At 39.6% G+C, this 20,519-nt stretch overlaps 1 protein-coding gene across 7 annotated transcripts in view; it reads right to left on the reverse strand.

Annotated features, from left to right (window-relative positions):
• Positions 1–20,519, reverse strand: part of MYO1B (myosin IB) — a 205,971-nt gene that overhangs the window by 132,435 nt on the left and 53,017 nt on the right. For 4 of the 7 annotated variants that reach the window (XM_023592571.2, XM_058300483.2, XM_058300481.1 and 1 more), the window contains exon 3: positions 15,512–15,627. In XM_023592571.2, coding sequence (XP_023448339.1) covers positions 15,512–15,627 — 116 coding nt within the window. Of the gene's footprint in view, positions 1–15,511; positions 15,628–19,316; positions 19,519–20,519 lie in introns of those variants that run through there. The other 3 variants (XM_058300482.2, XM_058300484.2, XM_023592572.3) reach the window with 3 other exon arrangements.

Below are 20,519 nucleotides of genomic sequence, written 5' to 3' on the forward strand. Positions count from 1 at the left end.
TTTGACCACATCAGTAAGATGTGACTCAGGTTGAGTCCTCACTCCTTGGTGGGCCTATATAAACAGACACTCACTCAAGAAGACAAAAGGAGGGGGAGAGAACTTTGTCATTTTTGATCCTGCAGCTTGGGGAGAGATGGACCATTTGCCTGATGGTTTAGAATGGACCTTGGGAAGACAGCCAAAACTGATATAGGAAGCCCTGAAAGACAAGCCCTAACCAGGAGAGAGAGGGTACCGGAAGCCCAGAGTGACAGGAGAGACCAGGCAGAGATCAGTGACCATCTTGCTTCAACTGTGGCAACTAACCGGTGAGAAAGCAACCTTGAGTTGCACTCTTTATGGCCTTGTAACTGTCAGCTTTTACTCCAAATAAACAGCCTTTATAAAAGCCAACAACAACAGAAACAAAGAAAAAAAAAAAAAAATATATATATATATATATAAAAGCCAACCGATTTCTGGTACTTTGTATTGGTACCCCTTTGGCAGACTAATACAGCAAGCTAAGTTATCCAAGTCTTTACAGTTTAGTTTTATATCAGATATTTTTGAACATGTGATTAAATATTTTTACTCAACTTAAATTATATTTACTAGACCACCTAACATATACTAACCACTGTTCTAGGTACAGTGAACACAGAGGAGGGATGGTGAGAGCAACAGACAATAAATGAAATGAAGTAAGCAAGTATACAGTATGTTAAGCAAGTATACAGTATGTTAGGAGGTCATAAAAAAGAGGAAAATAAAGCAGATGGAGTGCTGGAGAGGGCAAAGGAGGACAGGAGCCTGCAATTTTTACAAAAGATGACAACAGAAGGACCCTCTAAGAAGGTAACTCACAAACGGCTTATGTAATCTTTTTCTTTAAAAAACTTTGCCTGGAAAGAAAAAAAAAATTTTTTTAATAATAATTTTTTTAAAACTTGCATGGAAACTGCAAGACAGGACACAACTTGGGTTGCTACCTGAATCTGTGCTACCCTAATTGCAATTCTAAGACCCCAAATAAATTCCTCTGTTACCCTGAAAGAAAAAAAAAAAGGCAACATTTGAGCAAAGACTTGAAGGAGGTGAGGGAGAAGCCTTGTGGATATAGATGGGGTGTGGAGGGGAGGGGCTGCAGGCAGAGGAAGAGAAAGTGCAAAACTCTTGACAGCAAGGGTGTCCCCGGCTTAAAGGCTAAACAGAACCATATTTTAACTATCTATACTACTTCAATCCTCTACTTAATGCCCTAAAAGAGCTGACAACTCTTTTTAACTAGCACCTTTAGGAACATCAACCAACAAATAATAATAGTGACAATGAGCAAGATATTGCATTTGGAACTCTAGTATCAAAGAAATTAGAAAATTAGACTCGTGCAGAAATCATGTAAGAAGATAATTAGCTTTTTAATTCATGTATGTATAGGATGTGTAAACTGGCACTTGCTTTTTGTATCTAATAAAACTGTATAGTTTTATTGTAAAATAAAACAAGTATACTTTTCCAATTAAGAGGATGCCAGAAAAGTGAATAAAGGCTATACTGCAAGGATTTTTGCAAAGTGCTCAGTCATGACCAAAATTAACAAGAGAATAAATTTCGAAGTAGAATTCAAAAGTAACATCATCTAGATAACATAAGATGAAAAGAAAGCGTGATATTTCATTCTTTATTATAAGTAAAGGGATATGTTTAGGTTTTCCCACCATGACAATTAACATTTTTGTCTTAATTAAAATGTCCTGGTCAAAAGTAATGTTAAAATTCTGTAATCTTTTCTAAAAAAATTTAATATTTCTTCACCTTCAATTATCAACATCATCCATATTTGGAAAAAGAATTTAACGAAAATTGTCCTTAAACACAATGGACTTTTATTTAGTTGAATCCAAAAAAATGAACACTTCACTGGCTTAAGTTTCAAAGCTAGTTAGAAATATTTTGCCACAATGCCCAGTATGTGAATATGTGAATGGATACAGACGAGAGCAGCATCTAATTTTCTAAAATTTCCAACAGACATATTGGTTCCCAGGAAATCAATAATATGAGAATTATACCTATCATAGATCTATTGCCATAAACTATCAAAGCATTTAAACACATCTTCAAATAAGCACATACTAATGGCTACTTCTCTAAACAAACAGCAACTAAATATGACACTACTAAAGGCATTTGGTCATAATAAACAAGTAAGTCATCAGTTTCTGTACTCAACAGAAGTGTGAAAGAAAAGGGACATTAATGGAGACATGAAAAATGGGTGAACAGTTTTATTCTGATGGTTGAAAATGCAAAGAAAATTAAAATGGAAATGTGCAAATGCACCATAATTACAGTCATTATAAGGAAAAAAAATTTTGAAAATAAGAGGACTTATTTTCCTTCTAAATTATACAACTGAACATATTATGTTTACATTCACACCAAAGCTTGCTTTATATGGTACCCACGAGTTTAATTACCAAGCAATTTAACAGCCCTACAGAAATGAACAGAGGATTCTAGCCAACAGGAGATCCATCATATGAAATAATCAGTAAATCCCATTCCACTAACCCTGTCCTGGGCACATGGGATGACTATTTTCCAGCTTCCTTTGCAGTGAGGCTGGGCCCATGTAACTGCACACTGGCCAATAAACAAGGCCTGCATGCCTCACCTTCCATAGCAACCTTGAAAGCCTTGTATTCCAGACGTTACAGCTACAAAATAGAAGCAGCCTGGATATCGAAGTCACGACTTAGAGGAAAAGCCTCTGAGGAAAGCTACCTTACCCCATCAGACTGTATCATCAGTGAGAAGCACACCTTTGTGTGTATGCCTTGAGATGTGAATTTGTTATCCAGATAATCTACCTTATTCTGACAAATGCATCTCTTATACTCCTTTACTAGATCTCAAACATATTTAGACTATAACCTTGAGTTTTATTTAGGACATGAGGCAATTCTGTTAGCAACCAGCCCAGAACATATGAAGGTGGAAAACAAATTATTTCCTGAGTATCTATCATGTACCTAACACTAGGCCTCCAAAGAAGGTGCAGGTATCCCAGGGCACACCAAGATGAGCCGCTGAGTATGGATATATAATATTAAAACTTCTATTTCTGTTTCTTTACTCATTTTTTTAATGCCCCTTCTTGTTTATGTTTTATAACATTCACAATGCATTTGGGTAGATTACCTGAAGTATAGGTAACCAAACCAGGATTTTGAGACCACTCACTTTGAGGACACAAATGAGGGTAATGCATAGTCCCTGCTCAAAAGATGCTACTTTTGTAGATGTCAAACAATGACATCTTAAATAGGAAACAATGAAATATATAAGATAGTATACAATAAAATGCTATATAAATGTGATACAACACATGATATGAAAAATATGTGCTAGGACTACCAAGACAGTCTTTCGTGATGAGACTTCAAAATGGAGGTGTGAAAAAAAAGCTTTTTTTTAAAAAAGAAGGTGCTACCCCGGGTTCATCTTCAAAGATGAGAAGGATTAGAATATGTGGAGAAAGTAGAATCAGCCTAACAGAATGAAAACATTGTGTTTAGAAATGAAGAGAAATGAAAAGAAACTGGGTGAAGCAAGAAAAGGTCAAATGAAGGACAGCTTACAATGACTAATAGCTACAAATTTATTCAGACTCAACTTTTCTATTTTCACAACACAAATTTTTCATTTAAGATTTAGTTTAATTGCAAAAGTTCTATCCAAGATCAGTATCATATATAAATAAAAATTAAAGTTAAAGTTCCTAAATATAGAAAATGATAAAGAAAAGATTTTCAAGTTTTTGCCACCTAAATTCTGCCTGCAAAACTAAGTATGGGGAAGCGGACTTGGCCCAGTGGTTAGGGCGTCTGTCTACCATATGGGAGGTCCACGGTTCAAACCCCGGGCCTCTTTGACCCATGTGGAGCTGGCCCATGCAAAGTGCTGATGTGTGCAAGGAGTGCCCTGCCACACAGGAGTGTCTCCCGCATAGGGGAGCCCCATGCGCAAGGAATGCGTCCCATAAGGAGAGCCGTCCAGCACGAAAGAAAGTGCAGCCTGCCCAAGAATGGCGCTGCACACACGGAGAGCTGACACAACAATATGACGCAACAAAAAGAAACACAGATTCCCGTGCCACTGACAACAACAGAAGCGGACAAAGAAGAACACACAGCAAATAGACACAGAGAAGAGACAACTGGGGCGGGGGTGGGGGCAAGGGGAGAGAAATAAATAAATAAATCTTTTAAAAAATAAACAAAAAACTAAGTATGGCATTCACAGTCATAGATATGACACTTTTATAATTACATTTCTCTGGCCTAAGACGGGATAATGCCATTCTTAATATCCCTGTTCTCATCCACACTGCTTTTACATGAATAAAAGGTGCATACACCTCTGCTGTTGATAATGTCCGTGGCAGTTTTAAATACACATAGCTACATACCTATGGGAAACGGCTGTGGTTCAATCAGTTGGATTCCTGTCTACCATATGGGAAGCCCTGGGTTCGCGCCCTGGGGCATCCTTGTGAAGGCAGGCTCACCTGCATGCCACCGAGAGCCCGCCCATAAGCGCCACAGAGAGCTGACTCGGTAAGGTAACACAACAACCAAAAAAAAGGGAGACAAGTAAAAACACAGAAGAGCGCGCAGTAAATAGACACAGAGAGCAGACAACAAGCAAGCCACAAGGGAGGAGGGGGAATAAATAAAAATAAATACAGACACACAGAAGAAATGCACAGCAAATGGACACAGAAGAGCAGACCGCAAGCAAGTTGCAAGCGGTGGGGCGGGGGATAAAATATATATATATACATATACATAGCTGTGCATGTGTGAGTGTGTTTTTTGACAGTAACTGCTTAAAAACTAGAAGTTTGTAAAGAAATATTTAAGAGCCCTTAGCAACCCATACTTCACGGAAACATTGAAGAAGAACGTAGGAATAGATCCCTCCACTGAGATCTAAGGCCTTAAATAGGTTGTAACCTAAAAAAAATACTTGTATGTGTTTCGCCAAGGTAGAAGGCCATGATGCAAACCATCCAAATCTTCCCTCCAGTTGCTTTCTAACTTTTTTGTTGTTGTTAAGATGGGCTGAATGAAAAGATTAGCAGAAAAGTTTATACTCTCACTTACTCTACTGCTAGGTTTATGGAATTGACCTAAGCCATCTATAAAACTTAGGTCAGGCTTATATTGTGGAAGAATCTACGATTTAAAATGAAGCTGCCCAAATTGTGGATACTTCTTTCTGGCCTCAAGCTGATGACCCAAGCATCCCAACTTTGAATGCTGATATCTAAAAGGGAGGGCTTCATAGTCAAGGAATCTGCATGTTTTGCAGAAGTCAAAAAATGTTGAAAGTCAGTATATTTTGTATCAAATGTTCTTCTTTGATTTGTGGATGTCTCCTGAATAACATTATTCACCAATGGTAACCAGAGGTTTTGTCATAAAACATAGTAAGTATAAACATTTGTTTTTACTTATAAAAGTCATTTCAACATTCATCCATTCACCACTCATTCATTAAACCACTGTATTTATATACACATACATTTAGGCATGTTTAACATTCTGAAAATTTTTTCCAGTTGTTGACTGAAAATCAAAGATGACAATTTTTCCAGACACACAAATTTGTAATTTCAAGTAGTGTCCTTATCTCAAACTCTATTACTGTGGAGTAAAGCTAACCTTTGTAATTCTTCAACCCTTCCACTGATTCAAGTTGACTGATATATGAATGCTTGATTTATTAAAAATTAAATAAATAATAAAAAGTTCTATAATAGTTACCATCCCCGCTCAACCACTTTTTCCCCTTCCTAGTATCCTGGAACATTGAACCATAGCCAAACTGGTCTTTTGCTTTACCGTCTATACACTTAGCTATGATACTACCACAGCCACTCATTTCAAGAATTCCTTCTTCAAGAGTCAATGAAGGCACATATTCAGAATGTCTGGATTCACCAAATTTTTCTGCCCTTCCAATTTATTCCCTGCCCCAGCACCTATTATATCAAAATGACTTGTTTACATAGCCATTTTCCCCCAATTAGACTGGAAGATCTTTGAAGACAAAGATTTTTGTCTTCTACGCATAGTTTCTAAGAAAGAGTAGGCCCCAAATTCATTCATTCACTTACTCTCTCAACAAATACTTACGGAGTGGCTGCTATGTGTCAGATATTGTTCTAGCTGCTGTGCATACATGGATTTGTGAAATAAACAATACCCCTGCTCTCATGGAGATGACATCCATGGTGGTTTGGCACTGTCCGTACCCCAGAAAAACATGTTATTAAATCTGTGGGTGTAAAGCCATGGTAAATAGGATCTTTAAATGAGTTTACTTCAGTTAAGTCTTACCTACCTCTTTCAGGATGGGAATTAATCCTATTGCTGAAGTCCTTTATAAAAAGGATGAATACAGAGAGAGAGAGAGAGAAAATAAGCCATCAAAGCAAAAAGCTGAAAGCAATGGAAACCAAAAGCGAAGGGGAGATGAGCAGACACTGCCATACGCCTTGCCATGTGGCAGAGGAGCCAAGGATGACTAGCAGCTGGTCTTCAGGAAATATGCATCGCCTGATGATGCTGTGATTTGGACATTTTCTTGGCCTCAAAACTGCAAGCTAATAAATCCCTTCATTTGAGCCAACCCATTTCATGGTATATGCCTTGAGAAGCCTAGGAAACTGAAGCAACATTTTAATGAAGAAGACAATAAAGAAATCAATAAATGAACACATAGTGAAATGTCACATAATGACAAATGTCATGAAGAAAAGTAAAGTAGTCAAAGGAGATAATGAGGAAGTGGAATATGGATTGCAATTTGAGGTCATATAGCCAGAGAAGGCTTCTCTGAAGATTTAACACTTTCCTGGCTTAAGTGAGAGAAAAGTCGGCTCCTATCTGCAGTAAGAGTGGTGCAGAGAGAGTGTTTAGCACATTACAAGTCCAGCAAAGAGGCAGTGACTGAAGCAAGGGGGTAAGAAGTAAGAAACAAGGTCGGGGAGATGGCCAGCACCCAGATCCAGGGAGCCTTGTAGGAAACACAGGAGCCACTAGACATTTGGGGGCAGCAAAGAAAAACAATCTGAGGGCACCTTTAAGAAAGCCCGCTCCAGCCAGCAGCCATAACATATGTGCAGAAAAGATGGGTGAGGGGTGAAGGGTAGGAGGAGGAGATAACAGTGGAGTAGAAACAGGGATGTCAGGTAGGAGGCTTCCACCATCGTCTAAGAGAGACAGGGCCATGGCTTGGACCAGCACGGTGCAGTGGAGGGGACGGGAAGCAGTTATACCCCGATATACAAAAGCACAGCCAGCAAGACTAGATGGTGAATTGAATGTGAGATGGGAGGAAAAGAAAAGTTTTTGCTGTGCGTAACCAAAGGTTATTGTGGTCATGTGTTATTTTTCCACGTATATCTGTAAAAGTTTTCAATCATGTCTCAGGAAAGGCTTTAAGATAAGTGAAGAAGAAAGAAAAAAAAAGGTTAGTGTTACCCAGACTGAGATGGGAAAGAGAAGTGGGAGTGGCTATTTCAGAAGTGGACTTTGGGGCATGTTAAAAGTTTGGAATGCCTCTCAGACATCCAAGGAGATGCTGAATAGTTGAATGTCGCTAAATATCTGGAATTTGAGGGGGAAGGGAGGAGGGCCTGGGCTGGACACTAAAACTGGGAGGCATTAACATAATACAGGGTATTTAAAGCCCAGATGGGCTCATCTATGTTGTGCCTGTAAGAGGAGAAAAAGAAAAGAACCCAGAGCCAAGTACTTGGACACATCAATATTTAGGGGCTGAGAAAAAGAGAGGCATCCAGTGGTGGCTGGAGATGGAGTAGCTCAAGGATGTGGGTGAAAACTAGGAAAGTGTAGAGACCAGAAAATCAGACTTACAAAAGGGCTTCAGGGAGGAATTGGTCACATCGTCAAATGTTAATGATTGTTTTAGTTCGCTAGGCTGCCGAAAGCAGATACTATAAAATGGGTTGTCTTTTAACAGTGGGAATTTATTAGCTTACAGGCTTACATTTTCAAAGTTGAAAAAAAAAAGTCCAAATCAAGACATCATCAGGCGATGTGTTCTCCCTGAAGAGCTGCTGCTGGCAATGCTTGACTCCTCTGCCACAGAGCTAGGCACAGGGCAGTGTCTGCTAGCGGCTCTCTGTATTTATCCTATTTATAGAAAGGACTCCAGTAAGAGGATTAAGACCCACCTTGGGCCATGCCTTAACTGAAGTAACCTCATCAAAATATCCTACTTAAAATAGGTTAACACCCACGGGGATGGATGAGCTTTAAGAACACGACTTTCTGGTGTACAAACAGTAACAAACCACAATGCTAATCAAAGAAAAATGAAGATTCAAACTTAACCACTGGGTTTGCCTACAGGGAGGTCACAGATGATTTTTGAAAAGAACAGTTTTAGTGGACTGGGGGTGGGTGAATAAGAGTCTCTAATAAAGGGAAACAAATGGTGGGGTAGCTAGGGATGTGGAATCAAGAGAAACACTATACTGTGCACGGTGATGGGAATGGGTGATGGAATGAAAAAGGCAGATAATGCAAGGAGGAGATAATATGGGAGTGATGTCCTCGAGGACACCAAGATGTGTTAGAAGGGATCCAGGGCTCATAGGGAAGGACTGCCTTCCATGGGAGCTGGATAGCTGAGCCTTCATAACACTCAGGTATTTACCAAACTGAACTGTTGAACTGCCCTTACAATTTTCTTGGAAAAAGGAAGCCCACTAAATTCATGTTACTAGAACATCATACAGAAAGTCCCAAGTTAACTTGGCTCCAGGAAACTAGCAGTCATATATTTCATGACAAGCTTCCTATACCGTAAGAAAAATGTATACACACACCCACATTTCCTCTTAGGCTATGGGGAGAATAAAACAAATAGGAGGTAGGGGACAATGGGAACTGATGACAGGAGACACTGTGTCAGAGTTGAAGTTTCAAGAAAACACAGGAGAGGAGAGGTAGCACACAAGGCTGGATTTTTCAGGTGTTTTCCTAAACCTTAAACACCTGAAGAAGTTCAACTCAATGCAACAAAGAGCCAGTGACTTAAGAGCCATGAAAACTAAACATGCATAAATAATTACTTTAAATTTAAAACAGCAAGATGGTTAATTCATACATGAAAGAGGATTCTAATTTTACTTACAACTTCTCAGACGCACACTTATATAAACCATAAATGATGAGTGATTAGTGACTGAACACGAGTAGAAGGAATCCAGTATTGGATATGTAAGCCTAAATACTCTCTTCCCTAAGTTTACAGGCCACTCTGTGGCCACACTGAGAATTAGGGAACATGGAGATGCCAGGAAGGAAGCCCCCCCATTCCAAATCTAGGCATCCTTTTTCCAAGAAATATCTAAGGATAGTTTAGCAGTTGGATACAATTAGCCTCTGAAATGTACCCCCATTCGCAGATGTTAAGCTTCTGTTTGTCCCTTGTAGCCCAATTATTGCAAAAGCCTAACTGATCCCTAAAGCTCATTCTCCTTGAGTTCCTCTTCCTCTCTGCTCACAGAATACTCCAAATCTCAAGGATGATCTTCTCTCTCCTGCCTACTGAAAATCACAAATTCCTTATCACACAAGCCCTTTGTAATCCACGTCCTGTCTTCCTCTCCCCAGTTTACACTCACTTTCCAACCTTATGGAACAGCATGAATTTAGATTCCCGACATGCCAGGTTGTTATATTCTGTCTCCCTATTGGGGATTAAATTATGCACCCAAGAAACATTTGTTCTTCATCTAAGTCCATTCCTGCAGGTATGAACCCATTGTATACAAGTAAAATCTCTTACAGATGTCACTTTGGCTAAAATGTGGCCCAATTACACCAGGCTGGGCTTTAATCCAGGTTACTGGAGTCCTTTATACATAAAACCTTTTGTTAAGACAACCTACTGTGTGCTATTTGCTTCAGCAGCTAGGAAACTAAGACACTCCTCTTCAGACAGAACACACTTGCCCTTTCCCTCAGTCTCTAATATTCTTTTTGCAGCACTTCACAGGCGCACTCTCTTACCCATTCAGGTTCTTACTGAATTATCACCATCTCACTAAGGCATTCCCCGGCCATCCTACTTAAAACAGTAAACCACTCCACACAGTCCTTTCCCGCCTTCCCAGATTTATGTTTCCCCAACACATTCACGATCATCTAATAGACCAATTATTTTATTTCTTGTTTTTTGTTTCTCACACTGCTAGAACTTAAATCCAATGAGGGCCAAGATTTTTCCCATTTTATTCTGTTGCAAATTCTCAGAACAGTATCCCCAGAGCCTACCTGGTACATGGTGGACACTTAAATAACATCTGCTGAATGAATGAATCCATGCTATTACCTCTGAATGAAAAATTATTTATTGGGTCTAGGAATAGGCAGCAAACTCATCTCAAGACCCCAACTGTAGCAGGACTGATCTCCATGATGCTCCCATAGTATTTTAACTCCAGTAAACATACCGTTTACTGTCCACAGTCAGACCCTTCTATGAGTGCCAGGGGGTCACCAGTAATATTTATTCTGGTCAACAGGCTTAACTGGGTCTGTCCATGGCAAACCAGGACATGTGGCTGCCCTACATATGCTTGTTGTTCATAGCAGTTATCTCCCTTCTGGAATTATTTATACATTGGTCTGTCTTTCCCATGAGGCTGTAAATCCTTAGGACAAATTCATCTTTGCATCCCCAGCACCTCACACATACTGAGGGTACTTAATCATGTTTAGAGAACAAATGAAACATCACCTCCACTTGGGGCTAGACTGATAGGCTGGAGCAGGGAGGAAAACACACACTGGACAGTGGAGACTGGCAGCAAGACCCCTTTCTGGGACTGGTGTATGGGGCCTGTTACCATTTGAAGTGGGTTTCTGCCCTTCTGACAGCCCTGACCCCAAGCCCCAAACCCTGGTTCCCATAGAGCTGTGCATGGCTGAATTATTTTCTATTAAGCCTGACTTTGCTGGTGTCTCCAGACTTGATCAGGGCCATTTTCTGCCAACTCTGTTCAGACAAACTCCCCCATCTTTCACTCTATCTACACCAAGACCCATTGTCTCAGAAACCCCAGCAACAGACCATGGCAATGATTCTTATTTAAACCACAAACTGGGTGGGGCCAGTAGCCTCCTCCACCCTCCCTAAATACACCCTTTCTGGATAGGTCTTCTTCAGCAGAGTTCCAACTGACTCATGTAGTTCTTTTCGTGAGTGGATGAAGTATTAGACTAATCCTTTTCCGAGCAGAGGCCTCAAGTGCCACTCCTTTGGATGAAATGGATGTTTTCCAGAACTTTGTAAAATTTCCCAGTACCCATCAAAGGACCGCCATCATTCTGGCAGAAAGCAATTTATTTTGCTAAGCACCAAACTTTTCCCTTAGGATTATTTCATTGAAATTATCGTATATGCTGGTGTGAATGTATACTTGGCTTTACAAACACCTTTTTCAAAATCCTTTTTTTTTCAGGTTTGATATGTGCATTTTGTGAGATGTGATATAATTTCTAGTTAAGGATCTAGATACTAGGGTTCTGAGGCTTCCCAGACATTATCAGAAGCACTTTTCATTAAAAATTGCATTCTCACATTACAACCATTTTCAGATAAAAACATTAGGATGACATAGATCCAACCTTCCCACTCTCATTTAAAAAGACTGATCATCTGAAAAAGAAATTAGTGGTCTCTTTCTGCCAAAAAGGGTATGATTTGGGTGCATATAAACATAAATTGTACATTCTGAAAGAAATTATTTTCAAAATAGCTTCAGTAAAGCAATATACTGAGTCCAAAAGCGTGAGAGTCAAGGGCAGTAAGTTCGGTTTTGGAGCACTTACAAAAGCTGATTATATATGTAAGGTCCCAGACATGCATCCTGCCATGGTCCTAACCCTCAAAAAGCTTAAAATTTAGCAGCTGCCCTTTACCACGGCATCGCCATTATATACTAACATGAATCTGGTCTCTCCAAGTCAAGACACTTTCTTTAGCCAGGATTTTCCAGAATCAGACAAATATCCACCAAGACTGAAAATACACAGTGACTGTATTCTGCTTATCTTGACTGTCATAAGTAAAAGAAAAAGAGCAATTTTAGCTATTTTCAATATGGCAGCATGACATAGAAGATGTTAAGATATTTAAGCTGGAGACAAAGAGCTCTGATTCTCTCCTGCAAAAGTTACTATGTAAACTAGAGATTTAAGCAGAAGCAAACTCTTTCAGACCACAATCTAACACTTATTGCCTTAAAATACCTTAGAGATTGTGGATCAAGGGCATTTTTAAGAATACAGGTTAAAATTCATTATTTTCTTTTAAAAAGTTTCCCTTCCTCCACTCCCTTCTTCCCTCCCACCCCCCTAACTGACAGCTCAAACAATTTTTGATCTCTGAATATTTTAGTTTGAGTATTGTCTTGTCTCCATGCAGACAGGACGATTTTATCTCTTTTGTTCACTGCGGTATCCCCAGTGCCTGAAACAGCATCTTGGCCCATGCTAAGTACTCAACAAATATTTGCTCAGTAAATGAATAACTTTTCTAAAGCAGCAAGTAGAAGGAATGCTAGATGAAGAAACATAAAACCACTTTCTGCCAGTGTTTTTTTGTGAAGTACTGGATCAATTAGAGATTCAAATATTCCAAAAGTGAAATGAGAGAAATAATACCAAAACTTCAGCAAAATCCCATCAACATACACACACTTGGAGAAAGTATTTTCACACCCAGTTATCAAAAAATAAAAATAAAAATAAAAAAACCCCAATAAGAATTTAGGATCTCACTGTCATCATAAAAATTCTCAAACTCTTTATCTGGCTCACCTTGAATGGATTAAAATGTTAACAGTATTAACGAGGATTAAAAACACACAAGCAGTCTAGCAACTTCACACAATGGGCAACAGTTTGGCATAAAATCAGAGGTCAAAGGTTCCGTGGAGATAGAGGATCCATGAGTGGACAACTGACATGCACACTCTCTGAATCCTTCCTGCAACTACTTTCCCACTCTTAGGTGAGAGCAACCAGAAATGTTTAAAACCTTAAGCTTTTTTTCCCCTCAGTTTTAAAACTTGTGAAATTTTTCATTTACTAAAACAGAAAGATTGTTTGCTTCAAATAGTCCTTGTAATGCCTAAGGTGTTACGGTCACATCATATCTTAATCTGAGGATACATTCAGCTCCTTGCTGGGACATGACCACCAGGAGGGGTTGTTGGCAAGTGCCACAATGTACTCCTCCAGGTGGCAGGTTGTCTACTGTAACTTCACACAATCAGATGAAAAATCCTCTACGTCAGGAACAAACTGAAACTTCAAAACTGTCTAGGGTTCAACTTACAGTTGAAGAGCAGCCTAAAAATATTAAGGCTTAATTTTTCATAAAGAGCAAAAAGTTCTCATTATATTGCATAAAGTTTTGAAATGTCCTACTAAGAATAGTTTAATTTCTTTGAATTGTCAGATAATGAGATAGCACAAGTAAAATGTAATGAAAAAATCATTATTTACAACTTCTTTCATTCTAGTTATTGAGCTCTCAAGAAAAAAGCACTGAAAGAGCCACAAAAATGTGTAGGATAAAGTTCCTGACCTATAGAAGCATCTATTTCATTAAAGAGGAGGACAAGGAAACACAAACAGCCATGATGTATAAGATTGTACAAGTGGTTCTGATCATTCAGAGGCAGGACAGGTCACATGTGGGTTATGCTGGGGCTCACTGAGCCTTTTTAAGACAAGAAACTAGCCTAGATTTGAACAACAGAGATGGGGTGGAAGAGGTAGAAAAGAAAAGAAGGCAGAAAAGACACCAATGGCCAGGAGGACTCAAGAGGTTCAATAAAGGTGTGCAATGGGGGTTGTGGGCAGAGAGTCAAGCTAGGGCTGGACCACGAAGAGCCTTAAACACCAAGCCAGAGAATTTGGAGTTGCAGCCCACGAAGGTTTCTGGAAATGGGAGTAACATCATCTGATTTGGGGAAGTAACAAGCCTGATGGTAACAAACTGTATCAACTGCTGCAAGGTCAAAAGTCAAATTACTCAACAAAAGGTCAGTGTATTATCTAGAGTGTACTACCACCTTATTATTCCAATTAAGTGGAAGGAGATTAAATAGTTCAATTATTTCCCCCATCTGTCCCCATTATTCTTTCCTATCTATGAGGGTTTGGCGATTTTTGAAGCAGTGCTCAAGGAATCCAGTTACTGAGTTGCCTGCAATGTACAATATTAAAGTCTTCCATGGGATATATAAAGGAATTCCTCACCTTCAAAAAATTTAAAAATCGCACTGGAAAGACACACCTTCCATAATTGGAGAAGCAAGTCATGCAGTCCTTACCACAGGGCTGGAACAGTCATTTCCCTGGGGATACTACTCAGTGACATCATACTCAAAGGTGTGGCTCAAAAAAAAGGGGACAGGAATACAGAGAAGAAAGGGTATGAAAATAGAGGAGTTTAACTGAGTTGTTTGATGTTTGGGTGACTGAAAGGCTCACAAATGACAATATGAAACTATTTTTGAAAATGAATACAGGTAAGAAATCCCTGTTTATTTTCATTTTATTCATTTGTACACTTCCACCATCTAAAAGTCATGAACTCACATGGAATGTAAATATTTTCTAATTGTCTGAAATGTAAAGAAAGATAAGCTCCAGACACCTTTAAAAACATGAGTTATACAAAAAATATTTGCGTACTTTTATAGACTAACAATGAAAAACAGCTCAAAATGAACTTTCCCAGTGTTATTTTTCAGTCATTCAAAGAGAAAACAAGTTTCTAGTGGTATAAACTGGGAGAATCCTTTCAACACCTCTTAAACACATCACTGAAGAACTCACCTTAAAAGAGCAGGCCAAGGAAAATCGCAGGCATTGTGAAGGAATTATTTATACTAACAAGTAACCTTCTTCAGACTAACTTTAAAGAAGGTGAAATCACTGGCCTATTACATGCATCTGGTGAATAACGTCCACAGAAATTACAAAGTGAAGGTATTATTTAATCCTTTTACTCAAATACCATTACACAGAGCAATCCTTGGGATCCTTCCTCCACCAGCAAGACTATGAAAATACGGGCTCTCTATAATAACAAACAATGCACATTCCTGTTTTATTTGCAAAAATAATTTGCAACAGCTGCTATTTACACAAAAGTTCTAACAGAAAATACTTTACATACGGAACCCAAATATTCCAGAACTTAAAGAGTCTGACACAAAATGAAGTATTCTTTTTATTTTATTTAAAATAAGGCATAACACTTAACTTCTACATTCCTTTATCTGATTTTTAAAAAATGAAACGGACAAAAACATTTTCCTAGAAGACAGCTGGACACATCTGTCAGCTACACATCTCCAGAGTGAAACAGAAACTTAATGCTTTAATACCATACTTACATATGAGGACTCAACTCATAAAAATTTCTATTCCTGTAATCTTCCACTTTCTCCGGTGAATAAATGGGCAGTGACCGGTATGGGTTAACGGATATAACCACACTTCCAATGTATGTCTGTAAAAGAAAGATTAAAATACCCATTAGTACACAGGATGTATAATAACATCTTATATTTGGTGTTACGTAGTTCCATCCTTTCAAAACAACACTAGTTCTACTGCTTGACCATTCACCTTATACTTTTCAAGAAAGCTATGTATCTCTGAAGACAGATGGTCTATAATATTTACTCATTTTGCTGGTAAATGGAAAACCTAGATTCATACATTTAAAATACTTTTCAAAATGAATCTGATAGATGAATTTATGATCCTGGATAAGAGCTCTCCAAAGCTCTGTCATACTTGACAAAAACTGGCACATGGGCCAAATTTCATCACCAGCCACTGATCATTTTGAGAGCTATGCTATCCGAGATTCCAGTTAGAGCTGCTGTTTCCTTCTTTTCTCATCTTTATCCTTCTGTTTCAGTCAATTCTAGGTCAGGGTTTCCCCCCCCCCCCCCATCCCCACCCATACCCAGTGAATAGGGTCTTTATTTTGGCACTCCCCTTATCTTTGTCAATCTCTACAGTGAGCTCAGACCACATACATTTCAACACCAGAGCCACACTTATCCCAAGTGTTCAAAAGACATAATTTCATATTATACTATAACCCATCTTAGCAACTCCATCTTACCTTCCAATTTCCAAGTTAAAAAGATAGGAGGGGGAAAAAGATGCCAACAAAAACATTTTAAAAAATAAAAAGATTCAAGAAAGAAACAAGGGAAAAAAGTTACCTCCAACTTCCCCCACTTTTCCAATGTCATCCAACCAAAGACGGTACATTTAGAGTGGCAAGTTTTTCCAATATTGCCACCATAGGAATAAAGAAGATTCTCATATCTTTCTAGAAAATTTAACAGACTAGAAACCAAAAGAACAGGAAAATGTACTACTGATATAGATAGATAGATAGATAGATAGATAGATAGATAGATAGATAGATACATACATACATACATACATACGTACATACATACGTACATACATACGTACATACGTACATATTTTTTTTACATGGGTAGCAATGGTTTTAATTATAAGAGACTTTCCCCCCACCTAGAAAGCTGAACAGGTCATTTTTATACATAATTCATCCCTTAAGAATATAACCATATAAAGAGTTGGGCAAAACTGCTGTTGCAAAAGAAAATATTCAGTCCCCACACAATTTTTGCATTTATTTAGTGATATAGAATGTCACTAGGACCCAATTATTTTGACCTGACAAAGGGGGGTCACCCCAAGATTCCTAATTCAATTTTCACAAGACTTTCCCAAGAAGTTTCCTGGTGACCCTCACACTCCAACCCACCTAAGCATGTCTGAATAGCTACTAATATATTAGGAATTAGTAACATTGGTAGATATGAAAACGTAATGGTTAGTTACTCCTTTAACATTTGTTGATTATAAGATCAACCTTCTTTAGGTGAAAAAATACTTAGAATCTTTATCCTTCTTTAGGGCATTTCTTAAATGCAATAATTCAAAAACGAAATTTTGCTGTTAGCAGGGAAACCAATTACTAAGTTGCTCTTTAAAACCAAACTTTACAGTGGCTAAACTCTTGATAAAAATCTGCCTCGGTAGCAATCTTGCAAAGAAAACAAACTCTGTCGACTCAAATCCAAAACTGAGAACACACTAATTTGCACACTTAAGTTGTCACAAAGTTGCACACAAATGAGGCCATCCTAAACCATCTAGCCCCAGGTAAGCCACCAATGACTGAAGCCACAGGGGAGACCCAGAGAAGAAACACCCAGCTGAACTCAGCCTAAACTGCTGTCCCAGAGAATTGTGAGGGAAGGAGTGGTTGTTGTTTTTAATTTTGGGTGTGGTTTTTTACACCGTGACAAAAAAACACATAAAAACTGACATACGTACATAGCTCAACAAGTCAGAAAGGGGTAGGCCTTACCAATTTAAATAAGTAAGCATTGAAGAAACTGTGCCATCTCTCTATTCACTTAATATATATAATTTGGATATGTATTCTGTGCCCTTGAAGTCCTAGTAAGTCTGTCCTCCAGTATCACTCCTGCCCTTGCTTTTTAGTGTTTCTTCCTTGAAGGGTCTATGTGCATCAAAGATTTATTAATAAATATTCCCACTTGTGCCACAAGAATAACTCAAATGTTCACAAGCACAACCATCCTCGTAACGTTCCTGAGAGCAGCTAACTGGGGTTTAAAATTCTACTCTAGTTTTAGGCAGCGACTCATTCTACATGGTACAATTAATTGCTGCACCAGATTAAACGTCCTTTTTGGGGATAAGTACAACAGTGACCAGATAATTCATTTTTATATCAATTAATATGAGAACTCATGAATGATATATCCTGTTATTTTTTAAAAAAACAAACTGTATAAAGTTGATATTTTCTTATTGTATTATGCCCTCAAAAGAATAATAAATTCTTAAGTAACAATTGGAATCAAGGAGTTGGAGATCGAAGGGGAGGGAAGGGGAGGGAAGGAAAGGGAAGGGAGGAAGGGACAGAAAATAAGAGGTATATCCTACACCCCACACCAACAGCAGCTCAGGACCTATTCCAGAGCTCGGATGGTGCCAGGGCCTAGAGAGCCCATGAAAGGCCTCCGGAAGGCGGTTTCACTCCCACCAGGCCACCAGACCACTTCTGTGGCTGAGCTCACACTTGAAGCTGGTCCCAATGTACCAAAGGACTTGCAGAAAAACTGCTATAAAGCCCAGAGGGTATTCTATTGGCCTGATCACATGGAAAAGAACTCCTCCCACATAATGGCCAGAACTACTTCCCAATTAGGTTCTACCTACTTTAGGATTCTTTCTATCCTTCTGCCTTTCAACAAGGAAATACCTTCTCCAACAGAGAATCTGACTCTCATTACCCTTAATGAACTAAGGAACTCAACCAGTTTATAGATCTGCTCAGTGTAACCGCCTTCCCAAACACCCCAGCCATTTCCTGGTCACCACCTGCATGCTCCCTTTCCCGGCAGCCCCGAAGCCCTCAGGTGTGTCCACCACACACCAACACGACAGTGTACAGCTCTCTTTCCCCCCTCACTCTCCCTGTCCTCCGACCCCTGGGAAGGAAAGAGGAAGGGAAGAAGGGAAGAGAAAAGGAAAGAAAGAGAAGATATCTCTACCTTTCTATATACGGCACATTTGATTAGCAAGTTTCTCTCTTTCATGTCTGAAAAGCAAACATTAAATTAAGAATGTATAAACATTCCTAAGTCAAAACAACCTTTGTCTTCATAGTTCAGATATCTCTAGCATTCCAGAACAGATGCTTTGTGACTAATCAAATAATACTTGAAGTATTTCTATTGTGATTACAGGGAGAACTTAACTCTTTTCTGAAGGGTACTCATCAACCAACCTCAACTCTTCAGACCCCAATCTAGAACCCAGAAGAACGGCCCTGAGTAATCAATCCATATAACCTAAAGACCATGAATTTTACTCGATAAGGGAGTCCTTCCAGAGAGCTTAGATGTAAAATGACAGAGGAGGAAGTTTTACAAATTGCACCCTCCAACAGAGAAATGGAAGAACTAGAAAAAGAGACTGGAATTAACTAGGAGGTAACCCTAGAACAGAGGAGCCATTTAGAACAACTACAGGAGACCAGGGAGAGCAAAAGGCTGCCGAGAGTGCAGCTTTCATAAGTGAAAGCACGAACCCGTGGCCAGTGCTCACCATCCAGGCCTGCGGCAGTGGCTGTACCAACAGCTGCAGCTGCAGCAACATGGTCTGATACCAGAGACAGCCAGCTGGGCCCAGTGCTGAAGAGAAAATCTCCTCTACAACTTGGGGTTGAGGTTCGAGGTCGGCCCGGGGAATCTGTGAGGGACCAGTGCAGAAGCTGGCCTAAGTTCCAGCCTCTGAGAGCTGCGCGTCCAGCCTCCCGCCAGCTTCCACGTGGACATAAAGAGGTAGTGCACCTTCTTCGGCTGTTTTTTTTTCTCTTCATACCTCCCTTAGGTGTGCTGGCTTTACTGGTCTGGCAGACCCCCAAGGGCACAGAAGCTCTGGCCTCATACTGGAATCTACCAGGCCTTAAAGACCCCATGCACCTTTTTGTTGGTTGGGTTTCTTCTTTCTCTCCCATGTTGCTGAGACCCCGAGAGCTCAGCACAAATCTGGCCTTGGTTTCTCAGAAGCAGTGAATTCTAGCCTTACTCCAGCTTCTAATAGGGATATAGAAAGCCAGTGCATCTTTTTCTTTCTCTTTGTTTTGGCTGGTTGGTTTTACGTTGCTCTGTGTTATATTTTTGGATCTGGCAGATCCTTGAGGGACAAGCAGAGATGTTGGTCTAGGTGTTGGTTCCCACCGGCACATAACAAGAGACTTGTTACATGTACACTTCATTACTTTTTTCCTTGTTTTGTTTGTGTGTGCAGGGGGAGTTGTTTTGTCTGTTTCTTAATATTTTGTTCTGGGAAACGGACTTTGGCCCAGTGGTTAGGGCGTCCATCTACCATATGGGAGGTCTGCGGTTCAAACCCCGGACCTCCTTGACCCGTGTGGAGCTGGCCATGCGCAGTGCTGATGCGCGCAAGGAGTGCCGTGCCACGCAAGGGTGTCCCCCGCGTGGGGGAGCCCCACGCGCAAGGAGTGCGCCCGTGAGGAAAGCCGCCCAGCGTGAAAAGAAAGAGCAGCCTGCCCAGGAATGGCGCCGCCCACACTTCCCGTGCCACTGACGACAACAGAAGCGGACAAAGAAACAAGACGCAGCAAATAGACATCAAGAACAGACAACCAGGGGAGGGGGGGAATTAAATAAATAAATAAATCTTAAAAAAAAAAAAAAAAAATATTTTGTTCTTTTTTTTTAACCCTTTCTCCCTTTCCTTTATTTTTCCCCCTTTTTCTTTCTTTTTTCCTTTTTTTTTTTTTCC

The sequence above is a fragment of the Dasypus novemcinctus genome, chromosome 7, assembly GCF_030445035.2.
Source record: "Dasypus novemcinctus isolate mDasNov1 chromosome 7, mDasNov1.1.hap2, whole genome shotgun sequence".
In the NCBI taxonomy this organism is placed as follows: Eukaryota; Metazoa; Chordata; class Mammalia; order Cingulata; family Dasypodidae; genus Dasypus; species Dasypus novemcinctus.